Source organism: Vulpes vulpes, chromosome 7 (assembly GCF_048418805.1).
Source record: "Vulpes vulpes isolate BD-2025 chromosome 7, VulVul3, whole genome shotgun sequence".
In the NCBI taxonomy this organism is placed as follows: Eukaryota; Metazoa; Chordata; class Mammalia; order Carnivora; family Canidae; genus Vulpes; species Vulpes vulpes.
The window spans coordinates 116,528,235-116,549,413 of record NC_132786.1 but is presented as its reverse complement, the minus strand read 5'-3'; the positions used below and the strand labels follow the sequence as shown (position 1 = coordinate 116,549,413).

Genomic DNA, 21,179 nt, shown 5'->3' with positions numbered 1-21,179 from the left:
AATCAATAGACTTTGCTTTAAAACAAAGACTAAAGCCTATAGCTGATATGATATGGACAAAACTGGATACAAGCTCATCATTTTCTTCTCCAGAGAAGCATGGTTTATTTATTTAGTTACAGCAAGTACAAAGAACTAGAGTAATCTCTTGCCTGCTGTGTTCCTGCAGATAGCTCCTGGCCTGAAAATGGTTTGAAAACCTCTGAAGTAGGAGATGTGAGGTTAAGAGGCTGGGGTTCAATAGGAAATAAAGACATTTTAGATCCATAAAAAATAGAATACATATGATAAAATATGACCAAGGCATCTCTTTCTACTTGATAATACCAAATTAATCAACAAATAAGGCATGCCCTTTGGGGTTAGAAAGTGATGAGGCTGCACCTGATTTTCATCCATATTTTATGCTCTGCAGGCTTAACCCACAGAACTTAATACTTGGGAGAAAGAAGTGGCCATGGACAGGGACCATGGCTGGAAGAGGGTCAGTTATGCAGCTTCTGCAAGAGAAAAGAGTTACTTTAAGTTGACCTGCAAGGAAATAGAAAATAAGTTAAGTTCTCGATGTGGCCCTGGGGGCGATATAGATACTAGAAGTGAGCAACTTAGGTTATTCAGTTCTATGGAATGATTATGGCCTTTGTTGATATTCAAAATCACATGTATTTAACCCATGCACAGTCTCTTGCGAGTGGTTTGCCTCACTGCAGGACTCTGACTTGGTGTCTGACTGAAGTCTTTCCCCAGAATTAAAATCAAAAGGGCCAAGGAGGCTCTCAAGAAAAATAAAATTGGAAACCTTTGTTTCCTCCATATCTTGCCTGGTTATGTTCACAGGGTCTTGTGGCAAGAGCCTTGACACAAGGAACCTTTAGATCTCTGTCATAGGTCAAGCAGTCAAGCGTCTGCCATGTGACCTTGGGCCGGTCGTGCCATCTTTACTACTGTGGTAGTAGGGGACTGGGGATTAGGCTAGCGAGGGCACCATCCTCCTCTGGACCTCTGTGAGCTGGTTCAGGTAAACTTCTAGGAGACTCGGAGATGCCCCAGTGGCTCTTCCAGAAAGGATTTGTTGTCCCAGCTGATGGGAGTGGTGGCCGTCGACAGACACCTTGGGCTCGCAGGTCCTTTAGCCTCAGCTGCAGCCTCAGCTGCAGAATGCTCCCCGGCCCAAGACCACCTGGTCTTGGATGGCCCACATCCAAAATACACATACAAAGCTGAGGCCCAGGGCTCCCCGGTGTGACTTCTCTGTGTCTTGGCTTCTTTTCAGTCTAGTCCTGCTTCTGCCCCTCCCATCCCTGTACAGAGGGTGCTGGATGCTCTAACCCACCAGGCTCAGTCCTGTTTGACTTGAGCTTTCAATCTTGAATCTTCATAAAATGTAAAGAGAAAAACCACTGTGGTGATGCTGTGATGGGCTTTCCTCACAGTCCATGAAATTCGTTCTTTTAACCACTTTAGGATGGGGCATTTTTTAAAATGTAAAAGACAGCTAATACTCAAAGGAATTAAGCACTATTAGTAGTTGAAGAACAAAAGAAACTTGAATGTTTGTGTTCATCTCCTTTGGATCCTCAATGCAGGAAATCTTTTCTCGCTCTTTTTTTTTTTTTTTTTTTTAAAGAAGGGAGCTTCTCCTTATTGCATTTTAATAGTGAATCAGAATAATAGTTTTAACAAAAACAAAAAGCAAAAAAGCATAGCAACTATTACAGAATTCCTGTTCCTATCTTTAAGATTTTTAAAAATTTATTTATCTATTCATGAGAGACACAGAGAGAGAGGCAGAGACACAGGCAGAGGGAGAAGCAGGCTCCATGCAGGGACCTCAATGTGGGACTCGATCCTGGGTCTCCAGGACCATGCCCTGGGCCGAAGGGAGGTGCTAAATCACTGAGCCAGGGTAGCCCCAGTGGCGCAGTGGTTTGGCGCCTCCTGCAGCCTGGGGTGTGATCCTGGAGACCCGGGATCGAGTCCCGCGTTGGGCTTCCTGCATGGAGCCTGCTTCTCCCTCTGCCTGTGTCTCTGCCTTTCTCTCTCTCTCTCTTTGAATAAATAAATAAATCTTAAAAAAAAATTATTTAAATCACTGAGCCACTTAGGCATCCCTCCTGTTCCTATCTTACCTCCATGTCCTCCTCAACAAATTTTAGAAACCCAGGGGAGGATAGATGGGCAGAGCAGAATCTGATGGAAGAGAAAGAGAGTATCATGGAAAAGGAGGTGCCATCCAGAAAAGAGATCCCTTGGGGAGAAGCACCTGACCCACTAACAGAGAGCAGCTCCTGCCCAATCCTGGAAAGTGCAGAAAGGGACCAACGCCACGTAACTGCTTACAAGGGTTGTTATCACAGATCTAAAATACATGGGAAGGAAGCTTAGGGCAGTAGGAAAATCAGACCTTAGTTGGAATCCCCATTTGTCTTTTAGTACCTGCGGGATCTTTCTGATCCTCTGTGTCCTCATCTGTAAATGAAGGACCACTCCTTACTTGTGGGATTGAGAGGATAAACGAGGACATGTGCCAAATGCGTGGTACACTGCTTGGCCCCCTTGCAGGCACTTGGAGTTACTCACTGATGTGGGTTTTTTTTTTTTCCTTGTCTTATTATCCAGGCACAGATTTTGGAGTTTGGTCTGGCCGTGCACGAGAAGTTTGTGCCTCAAGATATGAGACCCCTCCACAAAAAGCTAGTCGACCAGTTCTTTGTGATGAAGTCAAGTTTAGGGATACAGGTACGTCCACCAAGCATCCATAGGAGGCAGTCTGCCTGCTGCCCGCTGCCCGATGCTGGTTGCTCTTTGTTAGAGGGACCATGAAGCATCCAATAGTGACATCTTTTGGTTTTCCTACCAAACTGCACCATTCCACCAGGGAGTCCTCCAGTATGGAAGTTGTGTCATCTTCTATCTGCCCCCTTCAACTTTTATGAAAACAGAAAAGGGTGAGAAAACTTACGGATGCCGAAACTCACCTTTGTAACCCGACGTAAAGACTGCACAGCAGTAGGCTCAAATACCTCACGACTTGTTTTGCCCACAGAACATTTCCTTTTCTCCCTCTCCAGGAGTTCTCCGCCTGCATACAAGCCAGCCCAGTCCATTTTCCCAACGGAAGCCCCCGCGTGTGTAGAAACTCTGCACCTGCTTCTCTGAGCCCAGATGGCCCCAGGGTAATTCCTAGACGCAGGTAAGTCATATTCTGAATTATCTGACAATTTGGCAGCCCCACAAGATGATCTCGGCTGATTCTCTCATTCTTTATGGCACAATTTGTCAAACACGCGATTTCTTAATGAAATAATTAACCCGCGAGGCAGCTGCAGACATCTGCCACTGGTAAAACAGAACAGCTGAGAAACAAACAGACTCCAACTCTGGATTATGTTGAGGCAAACGGGAGACAACAAAAGGGGATGTGCGTGTGTGTGTATATATTTTCCCCCTTCGGTTCTCTACCGCACCAGCATGGGATAGAGTGCAATTCAGAGACTGAGTGAATGACCTTTCCTTTTCCCCCCCAAAACAGCCCATTAAGTTACCCAGCTGTGAACCGATACTCCTCTTCCTCACTGTCCTCACAAGCGTCTGCTGAAGTAAGCAATATTACAGGGCAATCAGAAAGCTCTGATGAAGTCTTTAACATGCAGGTACTTGACTGGCTTCTTAATCGTCTGCTCGTGTGTATTCCTTTTCTGTCTCCATCCTGAGAGTTTCTGTTCACTCTGCCGTGCTAACGGGCAGATCTGCGGGCAAGAGCTAAGTTAAGGACTCACCTTTAAATGCTCTCACGGCCTTGTGGGTCCCCGCAGAGTCTCCAGAGACGTGTCTCCCCAAACCGCCCCATCCACTCCAAGGAGATGTGAGCGAGAGTGGGAAAAGCCCGGGCCAGCCGTGCAGGGTTAGCTGTGAAACCCACCTGGGACTGGCCCCTTGGGTTCAGGACGCGTGGAGCCTGTCACCACCCACTAGCCGCCTCGTAGCGTTGCTAAGTGGCCTTTTTGCTTCACGGTACTAGGTGGAGAGGTCGTTCTAAGATTCCTCTACCTACTTACGAGTCAGAAATTTTCCCTGATCAAAAGATTTTGATTGAAGGGAAAAAAAAGCAGTTTTTAAGGACAGGAGTCCATGTAACTCCTGCAACATAAAATTTTACTTAGACACCGCTGCTACAGCATTTGTAATAATTTAGTAAGAATAAGCTGAAGCTTCCCTCACCACTACCCTTAGAAAAGGGGGCATGATACATGTTGCCAAACTCATGCCTTGAGCACATTTTTGGAGAAAACGAGCAGGTGCATGTTCCACCTTTGAGAAGCATCGGCTGTTTCGGGGCCCCAGGCCGGGGCCCTCCCGAGTGTACTTTAGTCAGGGGGGGGGGGCACTGCTCCCGGGCCTAAGTCCCAGGACGTCCACGAAACTAACGCGAGTGCGATCCTTTGGCAGGAGTCAAAAATCTCAGAGTATTTTTTTTCCCTAGAGTATTTTGTTTGTTTTTTAAATCTCGGATTCTTGATTAATCCAGACAGTCTTCCTTATCAGTCTGAGGGTTTTTTTTTTTTTTTAAGATTTTATTTATTTATTTATTCATGAGAGACAGAGAGAGAGAGAGGCAGAGACAGAGGGAGAAGCAGGCTCCTTGCAGGGAGCCCGATGTGGGACTCGATCCCGGGACCCCGGGACCACGCCCTGGGTCGAAGGCAGATGCTCAACCGCTGAGCCACCCAGGGGTCCCTGAGATTTTTCTAGATTTCTAAATGGCCTTTTTCTTTTCGTTTTTGTTTCGTTCTGTTCTGTTTGGGTTTTTTGGCCTTTTTGAAAGAAAAGAGCAGCGATGCTGTTTTCAATATGTCAGTGTTGTCTGGGGCCTCTAAGCAGTGGGTGATAACAGCTCCCATGTATTTGCAGCCAAGTCCATCTACCTCAAGCTTGAGTTCGACTCACTCCGCTTCGCCTAACGTGACAAGCTCTGCCCCATCGAGTGCCAGAGGTCAGTGCCGGGCTGTGGGGTTGACCCGGGGCGCCCCCGGAGCTGTGGCTTCAGGTTCCTCATCCCTGGCCAGCTGCCACAGCACACAAGCCCTCCAGGCAGGTCCAGCACCACCCCCTGCTGACCCTTCCTTTCCTTCTCTTCTCAGCTTCCCCTTTGTTGTCTGACAAACACAAACATTCCAGAGAAAACTCTTGCCTGTCCCCGCGAGAGAGGCCATGCAGTGCCATCTATCCGACACCTGTGGAACCTTCTCAGGTAGTCCTTATGGGATGGAGATACTAGGAAACAAGCCAGTGTCTGGAATGGCTTACATACCTCTGCAGAGAAGCCCTGTGCCTGCCAGAGGCAACCAGATGGGCTGTTAGACGACAAGGCAAGCTGAGTGAAGAGCCAACCTCTCTGTCCCATGCCTGTTGTTCGCAATTTCTGTTGGAGCCATGTTTCCGATACAGATACACGGGTGGTTGCCTGAGCAGTAAAGCTGAGCGGAAAATGGGAAGTGATTTTGCCCTCCTTGACCTGATGTAACCATCACAAGGGGTAATTAGGTGGATGTGTTGGAGTGTCTGGGTGTGTTTGCATGCGTGTGTAGCAAAAATTTTGAGCGACTCTCGATGTTAGCAAAAGACCCTTGAGCAGAAACAGGACTTGTCCAGCAGCCTCTCCTCTTGGCCTCCCCCTAGTCTGAGACAGCCTCAGTTGGTTCCTTTCTGGGGTACCCAGGAGAGCAAGGACAATCCTGGTCACCCCTGCCGTTCTTCAATGCACCGAGGGAAGAGCGGTTGGGTGCTTGGGCTTTCCCTGCACCCCGCCCCCCCCAAGAGCAAAGGAGCGTGGCCCTCAGCTCCTGCTCCCACTTGATTTTGACGTGGCCTCTCTCACGCCAGGTGAGGGCAGGGCTTTGCCCCCCTACGCACTTCGAGGGCTCTGAAGGGGGGTCTCAGAGGCGAAGATTCTTGGGTAGCCCTGAGGTTTACCGATGATCTGGGAATAACTTAGGAGCGGACAACAATACTTATGTATGTTCCGGCTAATTGTTCTGTTTTTCTACACCATCCTGGCAGAAGTCGGTAGCTGCATCTGGAAATGGATGAGAGCGAGTGGGATGTGGCTTGATTGGTTTATCTTTGCTGATTGTGTAATCTTCCCGAAAGCCCCAGGATACCTCCTCTGCACAGCACTGATGTCTCGCAGAAACTCTCTCTGAGTGCGTTTGGCCGAACCAGCTCACCAGTTTTCCTTCCCTTTGTCACTTGCTGTTGCAAGCGAATCTCACCCTTTGTTCCCGTCTGCTCCAGGAGCGCGGTGCCAGCGCGGGGGACCCTGAAAACCTTCCTTGATTAGCCTCCGCCTTGTCCGCTTTTGGTAAAATGTGAAGCAGTGTGTAGTTGCCAAAACCTCAGTAATACACATTGCTATGGTGCCTCTACTTTTAAGGACTTGCACTTTTCCCTCTAATGTGTCAGGTAGAAGCACGTAAAATCGGCATTTTCGTGGGTTAAAAATTGTAGCATATTATCCATTTCATGTTTTTAACCTAGGATCGAAAACGTGCCCATCCACTAGAGATTTCTTGAGCTAATATTTCTCAATTTTTATTTACGTTTCCTGTGGCCAGTCTCGCATTCCTGTTTATAAAGAGCACCATAGCTTAACTGCTACTCACCAGTTTTCCGTCCATCTTATTATGAAAACCTATTTACCATTTACACCTAAAGTCTAATACAAGCTTCTTAAACTTGAGACTCTTCTCCCCCTTTTTTCCCTTAAATATGATTGAATTCTTGGTTCCTAGGCTCATCATATGCCATATAAAAATTATTTTGAGCAAAAAGTTTCAGTAATGAGACAGTCATCTCATTCTCTAGAAGGTCTCACTGTGACAGCATGTTGCATCATGAAAATAGACTCTTGTGCTTTCCAGAGGCTGCTGTTTAATCATATTGCAGAAGGAGCCTTGCCTCGCAGCGACCCAAATCTTTCTGCACCTGAGAAAGGTGGGTATAAAGCCAGCCCCTCCATCGGTCCCGAGAGGTGTGCGGCTTTGTTTTGTCTTCATCCTCTCCAGTCTACCGTGTGTCTGTGTGGAAGGCAGATCTCCAGTCTGTAATGATCGGGACTCATTTGCCCTTTTGGGGATTCGTGAAAGGCGGTCGGTCACTCGTGATACAGTCTTTCCAAACTGTTTTCTTGTAGGGTGTAACAGCAGAATCTAGGCAAATTAGGAACTCCTCTGCGAGCTGGCTTTTGGTGTCGGGTCACCAAGGCGATTCCTGTGGTCCCCGCAGCAAAGCTGCCAGTGAGGCTCCTTGTTCAGCACAGTGAAAATAGCACCTGCCCAGATGGATTCTCTGGTCCCACCCTTTGTTTCCCTTACGAAGCTCATTCTGCTAGTTCATCTGTTGTTTGTGGTGACTCAGGTACTATTTAAGAATTGCAATCCAGTGCATAATGGAGTGTGCCCTGCCTCAAGGTCGCACAAAACATGAAAAACACGTGCATAGCCCTTAATAGCCAATTAGCAGCAGTCTGTGCAACACAGCAGAAGATGGAGAGCGGACTCAGCGCGACTTGCTCCACGGTGCAGGTGGGGGCTCGCAGCAGGTCCCCCATTCGCCTCCCTCAGGGTCAGGCCTCAAAAAGCCCAGCCAGTCTCGGAAGCCAACGAATCGAGTGACTAATGAAACGTTCCCGTAAAGTGCACTTTAATTGTCCTCGTTAAGAGCTAAACTGTATTGTCATTTGAGTCCACAGAGAGATTGACATTAAAACTTTTCCTTGGGAGACTGAAGTTAGTGAGACGGTGGCCAAAATGACTTTAAGACACAAATTTTGCTTTCATGTTAACAAGTCAAATATGAATCTTTGCCTGGAGAACTTGGTGTTTTTCTCAGCCCTTCTACCTACGAAAACCGCAAAGGCGATTTAAAACGACTGAGAAAATTATTTTAAGACCGGTGATTCCACTATCCATTAAATCCATGTGGTAATTTAGAGTAAAATGCTGAAATCCTAGCTGTGTCCATCAGATGGCAGTGTCTGTACAGGGAGCAAGCCACTGGAAATCTTAAGACTTGCTTTTCTGTAAACTTGATTTCCTAGCAGCTATTTATAATCTGGTGTGTCTTGCCCTTGCTCCCAACAAGGGTTGTTCCATATTTCTGCATCTTACTGAAGCGTGGAACAGACAAATTACAAAAAAAGGAATGATACTGTCACTATCCCAAATCATTTTTCTTAGGACATAGATCAGTGTAATCCATTGATTTCAGGAACGAGGGTCCTTTTCCCAAAGAGTTCGTCAACAGGGTGGTGTGGCAGGGCAATCCTGCCAGGTAGTTGAAATATTTAGCCTGTTACTGCCTTCCCCCTTGTTGGGCACCAGTTGTCCAGAAGTTTCCACTAAAAACCGAGTTTTAAAATACTTTAGTGACTCCATCCTCCATCTGTTATCCAGCATTTGTGATTCTCAACAAGATCCCGCGGCCTGGTGTCAAGAGTGGTAGTTCTGTTGGACTGCTTGAGGGGAAATAAACAGACATGACATCGTCCAGTTAAATGTCAATTATAACTGTGAGGTAGAAAATTAAATAAAGATTTAGTATTTAGGAGGTTTCCTGGGTTGTTTTTGTTTTTGCTTTTTTCTTTAATCCAGTTGGTTTTTTTTTCATTCTGGATAATTTTGACTTTCTTCTAAGATCTCAGGTGTTCAAAAGGCAAAGTGGACCGTGTGTTTTTAGCTGTGTTATTCCCTTCCAGCTGTGAATCCCACCCCTAGCAGCTGGAGCCTGGACAGTGGGAAAGAAGCCAAGAACATGTCGGATAGTGGGAAAATTCTCTCTCCCCCTGTCCCTCCAAGACCCACACAAACTGGTGGGTATTTGAAGCATTTGAACAATCACTTTTATAAAATAACTTTTATGACTACTCCAGCTTGTCGTGAATTCCTCAGAGAAAGGTAGGCATTTGGTTCTGAGGTAAAACCTTAGTCTCCCAATCCACTTACAATGTTTTCCCTCTTCCCTGAACTTCTAACTACACTAAGTCACACCGTGCTCCGTTCCTTACAAACCCCATAGACCGATTTTGTAGAATGTTCTAGGCCTCATCCTCAGAATTTGAGGAGGTCCCCTACCCTCACCAAGCCATTAGTATCTTTCTGGATCCTTTGCTTGAACTGCCTCATTCTTATCAATTTCTGCTAACTCAGCCACTTCACTCTTACTCAGGACTGATGCCAGGGTTTCACACTGCCCCAGCATAGGAACTAACTCTAACTCTGATAGGCTTGTGGGGAGCATCCAACCTCCCATCCATTGATGTCCCTTGCATAGAGGGGTCTGTATTCAAGAGTGAGTGAAATTTCGCAGGGTGCCTGGGTGGCTCAGTTAAGCGTCTGACTTTTCATGTCAGCTCAGATCATGATCTCAGGGTCGTGGGATCGAGCCCCCCATCACATAGGGCTCAGCATGGAGTCGGCTTGAGATCTTTCCCTCTCCCTGTGCTCCTCCCCCACCCCTTGCTCACGCACTCATTTGCATGCTCGCTCTCTTTCTAAACTAAATACATCTTTAAGAAAAAGAAAAAAAGGTGAGATTTCTCAAGGGGTTGATTCAGGGTACTTCATCCCCTCAGCTGGTGGTTTAAGAAGCAAATTTTTAGGCCTAATTTCAGACCTACTGAATCAGAAGTTCACCATTTCTGGGGTAAGGCCGTAGAATTGGTATTTTACCAAACCTTTCTAGATTTTGGGAACCAGTGAAAATTCTGAAGAAACTTTCTTGATGAGCTTATAGCAATAACAGGGCTTTCCAACCGAATAAGCCATTTGCTTGGTGACCTTGGTAACCTTGACATGGTACAGTCCTTAACTTACTCTGCTGACTCTGCCTATCCTGGTGATAAGGAGAGTCTTTTCAACATTTGCACACATCTAGAGTAGTTTTGAAGCTTTACAAATAGAACTGGCCTAAAGCAAGAGGAAATATGACATGTTCTTCACAGATGTTCCTGAGTTGATCGTTCATACTTCATTCGCTATATTTTAGCATCTCATCTTTTTCTTTTTTTACTGACTTTCTCTGTCTTTTTAAAACAAACCATGTGCTATCCAGTGTGTTTGGTACTTGCCAAAGCTAAAAGTCACCAGTAGGTTTTGAAGAGCACATGAGGTTTTTCAACAGAACAAGAAATAACTAGGCTTACTCAATAATCCACACTAGAATGCCATCGTGACCCAAGATGGTGAATAAGATTCATCACCCGAGACGGTTAATAAGATTCATCAACCAAGTAATTTGTATCTATTCACGCTGTACATATGTTCAAGGAGTCTGCAGTTTAAACTGGTCGTATCACTAATGTTGGAAACTCAAAAAGCATTTTCAGAGGAACAGTGTTATTGATGGTAGTTAAGATCCTAGGCCCATTCAGACTTAGAGGCCAGAATAATGATGGGACCATTAGGTGTCTGGGGGAGAATGCCTTTCTAGAGAAACATCACTGTGGACATGCTGTGGCTACAAGGGCCCACCGCGGTGGGGTCGCGGAATGCCAGAGTCAGGAGGAGGAGGACCTTGACTTCGCCACACATAGCCGTGGCAGGACTGCGGTTCCCAGTCAGGATCTATTTCTCCACCCATACGGGATTTTCTTCTGTAAGCAACACACCCACCTGGCAGGCTAGAGCTGACCCTGGTGTCTGAGGGTGGCATGTGCTGATGGCATGCCCTCGGGCGCAAGGCAGAGGCTGCATACCCCCCCAGAGCAGTCAAGGGCCCTTCTCCCTGGGCTCTAGTGCCGGGAGCACGCAGGTGACCCTACATTTCCCAGTTTAACCCGGCAGGGCTGCCCTCCCTTCTGCACTGATTGCTCTCCTGGTCTGTCCTCATGTCGTCATTCGTGGTCACTGTTGGGAGGTCTGTCTGTCTGTATTTCCTTCAGCTTTGCTCTAGTTTACCTAAGAGTCGCAAACCTCACTTGGGCAGCAGGGAGCATGGCAGCTCGTGCTAGAGCAGCAAAGCCTGAACTCAGTGAAACCTGTGCAAGTGGAATTGGGAAATGGGGCTCACACGGGCTGCGTGGACTGTGTCGCGGCAGCTTTCCACGCACGTGCTTGTGTTTCAGGGGGCAGGGCCTGACCTACCAGCACATAGAGCAGGGCCGTCTCCTGCTGCATCCCAGGTGCAAGGCTTGAAAACCTACAGGGAAAAACAGAAAGAGAGCATTTCTTTGCCATGATGATGAAATCCACTGAGTGCTGCTGCTGCCACCGCCACCCCAACCCCACGGCCAGGACAGAGGGAAGACCTGAGTATAAGCTTGCAGGGGAGAAATGGAAAACTTCTTGCTTCTTGTTTGGGCCTGACCAAGGGTTTTTTATTCCAGGAGGATTAGGTTGTGAAAGGGGAGGCGGGTATAGATTTATTCTCACAGACCCCTGCTAGACTGCCTCAGTGGCGTGGGTCTCCCCATTACTGCTCAGACCAGTCAGAAGCTCTTTTCCAAAGACTGCTCCCTGGCACCTCACACATGAAAGCACCTTTGGAAATGGGTCAGGCAGTGGAAAAGCACTGGGACTTCTGAGAAATGGGACATTGGCCCAGTTGGAGCCCCTGTCACTGCTTATAGCATCAGGTATGTGCTGGTGACTTTTCGCTAATTAGCCCATGTCTTGGAGCTGCCATCCTTAGTGAGGAATCTGCTTTGGATGGACGTCATCTAGTTTCTCCCTTACCTCTCCTTGCCTAGGAGGGCTTTAGGCACTGGACCATCTGTATGGGTTTGTACACAAGGGCATTCGCAGAGAGTCAACCTCCTGGGTTTTCTCAATTGAAAGGACTTCTCTCTCTCTGTTCACAGCTTCACCAGCAAGACATACTACATCTGTGTCCCCCTCACCTGCTGGAAGGTCTCCGTTGAAGGTATAGTCTCATATTTAGACTCAGGCCAGACACTGGCCCCACCTTCCTTCTTTCCTTAAGACTCATCCCTGGCATACCACTGAGCTGCTTTCATAGGCACAGACCAGGCAAGGGACATCTAGGGAAGGGACGGAGGAAGATTGGTAAGAAGACACTAGGCTTTCCTTTCAGGAGGCCGCCTCCACAAATGGAGTCATTTGTGTTCAGGTTATTAGCCTCATTCCCCAAATGGTGGCAGTGAGAATATACAGGCTAGAGTCTGTGTATACACTAAATTAGGAAACATATTTCCTAGGAAATACACTGTATTTCCTAGGATGTTTCAGTCTGGTCTTACTGGCTTCAGGGACATAAAAGGAAGGAAGGAAAGGAAAGGAAAGGAAAAAGGAAAGGAAAGGAAAGGAAAGGAAGGAAGGAAGGAAGGAAGGAAGAAAGAAAAGAAAGAAAGAAAGAAAGAAAGAAAGAAAGAAAGAAAGAAAGAAAGAAAGAAAGAAAAGAAAAGAAAAGAAAAGAAAAGAAAAAGAATAAGAATTGAAAAACTCAGTAATCAAGCCTAGTAAATGGTCCCCTGTTTCTTTTTGCTTCTGTCAGCCTCACCCATTGTGGCAAAGTCAAAACCAACTTGTTCTCCTTTAATATTTCATACCAAGGTTTTCATTTACATTAGAGTTATATACTTGACAGTGAAAAACAAGATAGTAAAATGAATAAAAACTTTCTAGGAAACAAACTGAAGAAGAGCTTTAAAGGTGAGATGTTTAAACATATATAAATGTAGGCTATTTAACATCTCTAAACATACAAAATCCCTCATGAAGGTAAAGAATAATATTTAGTCTCTATCCAAATTGAATCAGACTGGCTGCAAGGATTGTCAATACCAATAGACATTGGTGTTCAGAGCTGCTGCACCAGAGGCAAATATGAAGTTGAAGTGAGTGTTAAAAGAATGATTTTGGATCTGAGTGACTGAGGATGTACATGCTCTGTGTCCTTTTTATTAGGGAGGTATTTCTAGCTAATGTGAAAGAAAAAGGCAAATTAGCTTCTAAAAACACATAGGGGCAGGTCGTGATCCAGTGCATCTGTGTTGCTAAGGATAGTTGCTGATAGAAACTGAGAATCTGGAAAACAAAAGCCCCCAAATGGAGAAAATTGCAAAGAAGTGTGATTTCATTTGCATTGCCAACATTTCTGATGCAGAAATTTGCTGGAGAGAGCAAATTATTTGCTGGGGTTTTTTTGTCATTCTGCAATGCAGCTGTTAATCATAAAGTGCACGTGACTGCCTTCACTCTGGAAGCCATGGACCATCACGTTGATGTGATGGGAGAGGAAGCATCATGATGTTTCCACATCTTACATTTAGCCTTACCCGCGAGGAGCTCCCACGTATTGCTATGCAATTAACATCTGCATTTTCCAACTTGATTTTGCAGAGTAGTGATAAGACGGTAAGTCTTAGAGATTGATTCTGTAAAAAAGAACTGAAGGATGAAAATACTCAAGTGGTGACCCAGCAGTCCTGTTTAGCAAGGTAGCATCTACTTTCTCTCCGCAGAGCTGCTGCTGGTCTCCCGGCCAGGTGTAGCTCACGGCCATAGCTTTACAAATGGGGTTTGGAGAGAAAATGAATGGAGTGTTTCTGTTGTGACTCCTGCGTTACATTAGAGGGCACACTGCTACCAGGTTACGAGTTTCGCTATGCCTAGAATGCAGTTGGTTGCCTTGACTTAGTTTTTTCAGCAATTAAATGATGGAGTCCATCCTGTTGGGGGGGGGGGGGGGAGACTGAGCTTACCTGCCTTATTTTAAGCTTGCCGTCTATCAACAGTGACCAGCATTGAATTTGGATCTCTTCATTGGCAACACTTAATTTTAAGCTTCCTGCTAAATGACTTTGTGTCTCCCAGCATTATTTTGTTTAAAAAGAGAGACCAAGGTGCAGTTGGCTTAGAACATTAGTTTTTGATAAACGTTTATCACGTACCATTATGTGATAAACAAAAAAACTGGTCTGTGGTCAGATACGTTTAGACAACCCTGGGCTGCAAAGTCCTTTCATTTTCTTTATTGTAAGACTTTAACGTGCTCCTACGCTTTGAATGCATTCAAGGAGGACTTGAGTACTATGCATTTCCCTGGTATAAATTCGTCCTTTCAGAGAGGATCACCTAGGCCCCCATTTCCATAGGACACCAGTTAGGGAAGTAGCAGATTCAGATGCCAGCGGGGTGGACAGCTACCATAAATGAGCCAAGGAAGCTTGTAGAACCCCACGTGATGACTACGGTATCCTGAAGAATTCATGCCCCATCGCCAAGGAAAAGCTCCTGCTCAGTTTCGAAAGATTATCTCCATTACGAGAAAGCAAGCCATTGTTGCTAAAACTAATAGTTATTTATCCAATGCCAAAAATCTGAGGTTTAGGAGAAATCTTCCTCTTTAAAAAGAAAAAAAAAAATAGCAACTGAGTCAGGTCTTGAGAAACCACTCTGGATGAAACAAGTCCTATTTCAGAGCAGAGCCTGAGAGCTACCGGTGTGCCGCTGCTTCAGCTCGGGGGTCTGGGGAGCGAGAGACCTGGAAGGCAGGCCTCTGGTGCCTCTGCCACCCAGCCCCCCTGCCCTGCTCCAGGCTCCAGTCCCCACCTTGCTGAGCCAGAAAGGGGAGAATGGCACTGCCAGCACTCTCTGGTGTTGGCCAGTTCCATGTCTTTCAAGTCCTGGGACTAATTCTATATCTCTGAGTTCTCCATCTGCTTACTTTTAGCCTCTTTCTGCCCGGAGGATGGGGAGGAGGAAAGTGGGCAGGGAGGTGGACAATGCGCAGCAAGTGCTTCGTGCTGGGGATGCCGCGGTCTCACCCGAGTGTGGATGTTGGCCGCAGGCCGCCCTAGCCAGGCCCCGAACAGCAGAGCCGCATCTCCTCCAGGCCTCGGAGGCTGCGGGGGCCAAAGTCAGGGTGGCCGCCCCCTGGTTTGGCGCGGGGGCCCCCCTCCTTGGCCTGCAGACGGCCGCCGCCTCAGCACACCTGCGGCGCCTCTGCACCCACATTCCTTCCTCCGAGGACCCCATCAGAGGGCCTCCCTGGAGCTCTGGCGCCGTCGGGGCCGGGGAGGGGGCTGGGGGTGCGGCTTCCCACCCCGCCCGCCCTCACCACCCCGTCTCCTTCCCCGCAGCAGGGCTCCGGGCAGGGGTTCACGCCCTCCCCGGTGGAGTACCAGTCCCCGGGCCTGACCTCCCACTCCCCGGTGCTGTCGGGCAGCTACAGCAGCGGCATCTCCTCCCTGAGCCGGTGCAGCACGTCGGAGACCTCGGGCTTCGAGAACCAGGCGCCCGAGGGGCCGGCGCAGGCGGCGGGGCCGGGCCCGGAGGAGCAGGGCCGCCGGGAGAGCCGGACGCCGCCGCCCTACAGCGTGTACGAGCGGACCCTGCGGCGGCCCGGGCCGCTGCCGCACAGCCTGTCCATCCCGGTGGCGGTGGCGGTGGCGGCCACGGTCGAGCCGCCCGCGCTGCCCCCCAAGCCGCCGGCGCCGCGGCCCGGGCCCCCCGAGAACGGGCCGCGCAGGACCGAGCCCGGCCCCCGGCCGCGGCCGCTGCCCCGCAAGGTGTCCCAGCTGTGAGCCGCGGGGGGCGCTGCGGGCGGGCGCCCCGGACCCTCCCCCTTGCTCCTTCAGCCGGCGGAATTAAAACCTGCTTATTAACACGTTGCACAATATTAGAAAAAAGTCACTGATCTCAAACGCCGGGTGGTCGTGGCCTGGGGCTGACTTTCCTTAGGTGTCTCCCCTCTGAAAGTGGTAAAGAGCATTAAAGACTTCTCTTGGATCTTTTTATGTTCACCCCCCCCCCAACACACACACACACTTTTTATTTCTTTTTATAATCCAGTTGCACGTCCACACCAGTAGGCCGTCGCCGAACCACAGGGCGCGTGCAGTTGTCGTGTCCTTGTGACCTTGCACTTGGTCCCCTGCGAAAGCGAAGGCCGGGCACAGCCTAACGCGGTGGCCCTGCTAATGGGAGGCTTCTCGTGGGCTCATGGGTGCCCACCCCGAGTTCCCAGTTCAGGCGGCCTTCGCTAGGCCATGCACTTAAGCAGTTGCAAGGAGGAGGGCTGCAGGTGATTTTGTTCTTGAAACAAAAACTGATTCTTGGAGGTTGCTTTTGACATTCGACCCCTTGTCTGCTTTCTTAAGCCCCTGCTCTGTGAATTGCTTGGTGGATCCCTTAGGGCCCCGACACCAGGGCATCTACTGTAGTTCTTCTTGAGGTACAGTTGACTGTCGGGAGTTGCAGTCGGCTCGATTAAGCAGAGGAGCCCGGGAGAAATGTTTACTTGAATCTTGTGCTTCCGTACTTGATAGTTTCCTCCGCAGCCTTTGTCATTGAAGAAGAGCAGATGTTCACGTGTTAAATAGGCACAAATTAATGTGTCCCATTAACGAGAATTCAGGAATCAATACAGGACAGTATTAAATCAATAGCGTAAATGAAGAAAAAAACCTTGGAGAAAATAGATTAGCATGATTAAATGGCAAAAGGACTTTCAGAAGGCAAGGGCATTAACTTTCAGTCCTGCACCGAGTGGAAAAGTCTTCACAACTCCCCAGGCTCCGAGCGGAGCTTGCCTTCGTAGCGGATCCCGCTTCTTGTTGAAGGGGGAGATGGCCGCAGACCCCTCTGGCTTGGGTATTGCTGCACAGCGTCTCAGAGCTGGGTAGGGATGCTAAGGCCCCAGTTGCAGGAGTGTGAAAAAAGCACCTTGTATGTAGTAATGGATTTTGTATCTATGTCTTTTTCTTTTACTGACTGTTTATAACACTCAATTGACGATAAATATGACTGTATTTTAAATCATACTGTTAAATATTTTCCCTCTTTTGTTGGGAAGCTCATTTTAGTTTAACCGTGTTTGTTTTTGTTGATAGCTTACCTGGAAGGCAGTGACCACTTTTTTATATTCTCTTAATGAAACCATTCAGCAGGTATATGCTGTTGAGGCTGGTTATAGAGGTTTTCTATAATAAATGTTCAAGTATTTTTGTACATAACTGGTTAATTTTAATAAGAGATACCATTATGTGTAAAAAAAAAAGTAAAAATAAAAGCAAACAGTTGTGGATGCAGTATGATTGTTATAATTATGCCAAATACTTTATGTATGGAAAAGAATATTTGTACATATGTGCTTTTAACAATAATTCTGCCATTATTGACTTTACAATTTTGAATGTCAGAAAGATTAATATATGTTAAAATATTTATGTTTAGTGAAAGTATTCATAATGGAGAAAAGGAACATACGAATTTTAGCTTTGTATCTTGCAAGTTTTGCAGTCGGAAATTTCTGGAACTAGCTTTTGCTTTTGATGATAACACTTTGTGTTTGTAATCACATTCTTAAAACTATCTACACACACACATACATAGGAAGCTCCATATTCCTGTTGCTTTAAGCAGTAAAGCCTTCCACTTAAATAAGTTGACATGCATAAGGTAACAAAGCTTCTTTGATTTCCTTTTCCTTTGTAATTTAATAGATCGTTGACTAGTGCTTGGGCACTGTATAAATCAGTGTTATCTGCTCTTGAAGCCATTTTTTAAAGAAGTTTTTTGGCAATGAACAGTTCAATTTATCACGTGCGTGTATTTCTGAAGCAGCTATATAGCAGAACATTTCAAAAGACTCTTAGCTCAGATGTTCATGTTGGTTGCTGCTGAATGGTAAATATTTAATAAAATTACCTGATTAATCTTAATACAACTGTCTTTATTCCTGTTTTCAGTGTGTCTTCGCCCAAAACAAAAGCTGTGTGTATCTCTTGGTCATATCGTAGCGAAATTATCAGACTCCTTCGTTGATAGATCCTGTTTTGTTGTTGTCTTGCCTTGGTTGATGTACTTCTTCCGCCTACAAAGCTTATTTATGCTTTAGAGGAAAAGAAAGTTGAAAAAGTAATGGTATTGGTCACTACCAGTAGAGAAGCAAGATTTAGCTGGGTGGGAGACTGTTAATTAACCTACCAGAGCCATTTTCAAAAGTTAAGGCATGGGGGTGCCAACTCTTGGTTTCAGCTCAGGTCATCAGCTCAGCGTTCTGAGATCTAGCTCCCTGCCGGGCTCGTGCTGGCCTGTGCTGGGCCTGGAGCCTGCTACGGATTCTCTCTCCTTCCTCAGCCCCTTCTCACCCACCCCCTACACACACTCCCTGCCCCGTTGCTGCTTCTGTGCTCACTCTGTCTCTTTCTCTCAAAAGAAAGCTAAAACCATCCAGGTTTGTTTACATTGGAAAACTTGACACAAGACAGGTAACTGCCAACCATGCAAAGGAATAGCTGCTGGTGCCAGCTGTGACAAATTCTATCCACGGGCCAGCTTTTCTTCCTGATTTTCATAAAAAGATGGAAAACCTATTTGACAAACACTGCAAAACCCATCGACTATAAGATTTCTGTTAATAGAACCTGGCGTTAAATGTGAGATGCATCTATTTCTGTGTTAGGTTTACAACATTTATGTGACTCAGTGCTAAGCAAGCCATTGTCTAAAGCCTCCATCCCATTAAATACCAAAACCCATTTAAAGGCCATAGTCATGTCCTCCTGATTGTTTCTCAACATTAACTAAGTGATTTTAGAGCATTTTTGGATCATTTTCATTACAACAGAGCCCGTAAGTATTTCGATTCTACAAGCATAATTACAATATGAATAGCTCTGCTTCCTACCTAAGTAGTCTTCTCTCTGGATGGTTATTGATTGTTCCACAAAACACAACAAAGAGAATAACAAGTTGCACAGCTTTGCCTTTATTTGATCTTTACATATTAAAACGTGGCTGTACCAAATGAATTCTTAGTTATTGATTGAAATAAGCCTTGCCCTCATTACATAAGAATACTATAAAAAAAGCCTTGAAAAATTGACCAAATTCCAATCCCCTATTATTATTTTTTACACATTCCTTTAATTTTTTCTACATATATTTATTGCATAGTTTTTCTACATTGTTGAGTGTGGTTCCCCAAGAATCGCCAACATAACCAGTTAATATAGGGCCGACTCATTGCCAGTGGGGAGAGCACCACACCTCAGTCGAGCTTTCTTTGGGTTTCAGGGAGGGAAGGGCAAGATCAGATTTTACTGGAATTTTGGAGTTTTGTTTAAGGTGGGACTTTCAGTGAGCAGGCATTGTTGAAGATTGGGTAAACATCATGATAGGATTGTTCAGGTTTGATGGAAATAACAAGGTGAGAATTTTGGGTTTAGGGGTTCAGAAAGTGCTAGGATAGGAACTGTCCGTTGATGCTTTCTGTTGCTGATTTGATAGAATCGGTTGAAAAGTTCCTGTTATGAACAATAAAGTTATTTGCCCCACCAAGAGAGTCCTCGTAAGCTTGATGCTAATGAACATTGGAATATGGAGTCATAGTCATGTAGACTACAGCTGTATGAGATAGTTTCAGTTCTCAATGTATACATTTTATACAGTTATAGTCACAGTAAACCTAGACAAATTATTTTATAGTATTTGCATATAATATAAGTAAAGGCAAAGTAATATATTCCATAATTCATTGAGCCATTCCCTTGTTAATTGACATTATATTGTTTCCAACCTCCGACTCCTACAAACACCACCACTTTGACTCTTCTTACATACAGCTTTGTCCAGGTTTTGGATTGTTATTTCCTTACAAAGTATTCCTACACTGAAATTGCAGAGGCAGAGGAATGAGGATTTTTATAGTTCTTTTGCGTATTGGCAAATTTGTTCCCAAAAGTGTTGTACCAATTTTAATGCCACCAGCAATATCTTTCCGTGATTGGATATTGATGCAGTATTTTGTGCTATGTGGGAAGAAAACATTGCTGCTTTACCCAGAATTTGAGAAAATGTTCATAAGTCTTTTACAGAATCTTGTGCTAAGGAAATTGATGTCTTTACAAAGGAAATGAAAAGGAGCGATAAGAAGACAGAAAAGAAACAAGCTAATGCTAATATTCACATGGCACCTACTGAAAATACTTTATCCCAGAGGAGAAATTGCTAGGAAGATCCTTACTAGAAAAGCCTTAGCATTCTGAACACAAATACAACCTCACTTATCCAGAGTTTACCCCTGTCATTCACAATCCGTGAAGGACTCAAAAACCTGGAAGCGAGGACGGCGACCTGAACAGCTCTGGTAAATGCCACATTCTGCTGAGTCAACTGTCTCCACGAAGATGAGGCTGATAAAAAGTCTGTTGTGTTTGAACTAAGTTACCAAAGAATAAGTTCTTACTTTGTATGTGGGTGGAGGGGTGGAGGGATCAGGGGGTGGAGGGGATGGGTTTCTAGCAAGCTATTCAAGTAGAAAAAAAAAAATGAAGTCAACTACAGAGAATTAAAAAAAAAAAATTGTATAAAAGTAAATGTAATTATAGTACACTGTGGGGGTCAGCTATATATAATATTTACATAGCCACAGAAAAGTAAAACATATTGATCTAATCCCAAATTGTAATTAGAGTGGAAAGATGAGGGTAAGGAAGGAATTGTATGTGTGGAGAATAAATTCTCATCTTCTATAAAGGGATGTCAGTGGTGAAGGAGAGGAAGAAATTTTCTTGAGTCCAAGATTCTGTTCTAGCTGGGCTAAGAATTAAAAAATCATTTTCCCTATTATCCAAAAGTTTATTCCCAAAAGTGGTATGAGAGAGTAAAGGCTGTGGTTGCACAAGTGATAAGAACATATGGTATCACCAGACTTCCACAAATGGGAGACCCGTCCAGGCAGGCTCTACTGGAATGGGACGTGCCAGTCCTAACAAGCATCAAAGGTTGAGATAGTAGCTCCTAGCCCACAAAGGACCTTGGTTAACAGATTCCTGAGGGCTGGCGGGGCTGGACAAAGAGTGCTGCTTATTACTACATGTCTCCGATCCCCATTCCATGTGGCCCCCAAGGTGCATCCAGGGAAGTGCGTCCTCCGAATGGTCAAGACCACGTGGAGTATCCTTACTGGTCCCAAAGTCAAGCTCTTTGACAGAACAAGACAAAAGGGAAAATCTCATCCAATTTTTCTTAATGTGCACATTAACAGTTTTAGCTCAGCCTTGGATCTCTTGGAAACACGCTAATACCTAGAAGGGGTGTGCCACAGGGTTGGAGATGGTATGTTTTGTAGTGTATTTCATTGCACAGAACTTTTTGAGGTTTCCGGGTGACCTGGTGTCAAAATAACCCATTCCGTGACCAACTTATCCTAAC

The 21,179-nt window shown here is 45.9% G+C and overlaps 1 protein-coding gene across 7 annotated transcripts in view; it reads left to right on the top strand.

Moving 5' to 3' along the window:
• The window catches only part of DOCK4 (dedicator of cytokinesis 4), a 407,219-nt gene extending 391,449 nt beyond the window's left edge, over positions 1 to 15,770 (top strand). For 3 of the 7 annotated variants that reach the window (XM_072764772.1, XM_026012177.2, XM_072764776.1), the window contains 9 exons: positions 2,620 to 2,739; positions 3,072 to 3,193; positions 3,533 to 3,653; positions 4,912 to 4,993; positions 5,142 to 5,251; positions 6,921 to 6,993; positions 8,756 to 8,869; positions 11,858 to 11,919; positions 15,101 to 15,770. In XM_072764772.1, coding sequence (XP_072620873.1) covers positions 2,620 to 2,739; positions 3,072 to 3,193; positions 3,533 to 3,653; positions 4,912 to 4,993; positions 5,142 to 5,251; positions 6,921 to 6,993; positions 8,756 to 8,869; positions 11,858 to 11,919; positions 15,101 to 15,544 — 1,248 coding nt within the window. In that variant the 3' untranslated portion in view covers positions 15,545 to 15,770. The remainder of the gene's footprint in view (positions 1 to 2,619; positions 2,740 to 3,071; positions 3,194 to 3,532; positions 3,654 to 4,911; positions 4,994 to 5,141; positions 5,252 to 6,920; positions 6,994 to 8,755; positions 8,870 to 11,857; positions 11,920 to 15,100) is intronic. The other 4 variants (XM_072764773.1, XM_072764771.1, XM_072764775.1 and 1 more) reach the window with 3 other exon arrangements.
• The last annotated feature ends 5,409 nt before the right edge of the window (positions 15,771 to 21,179 follow it).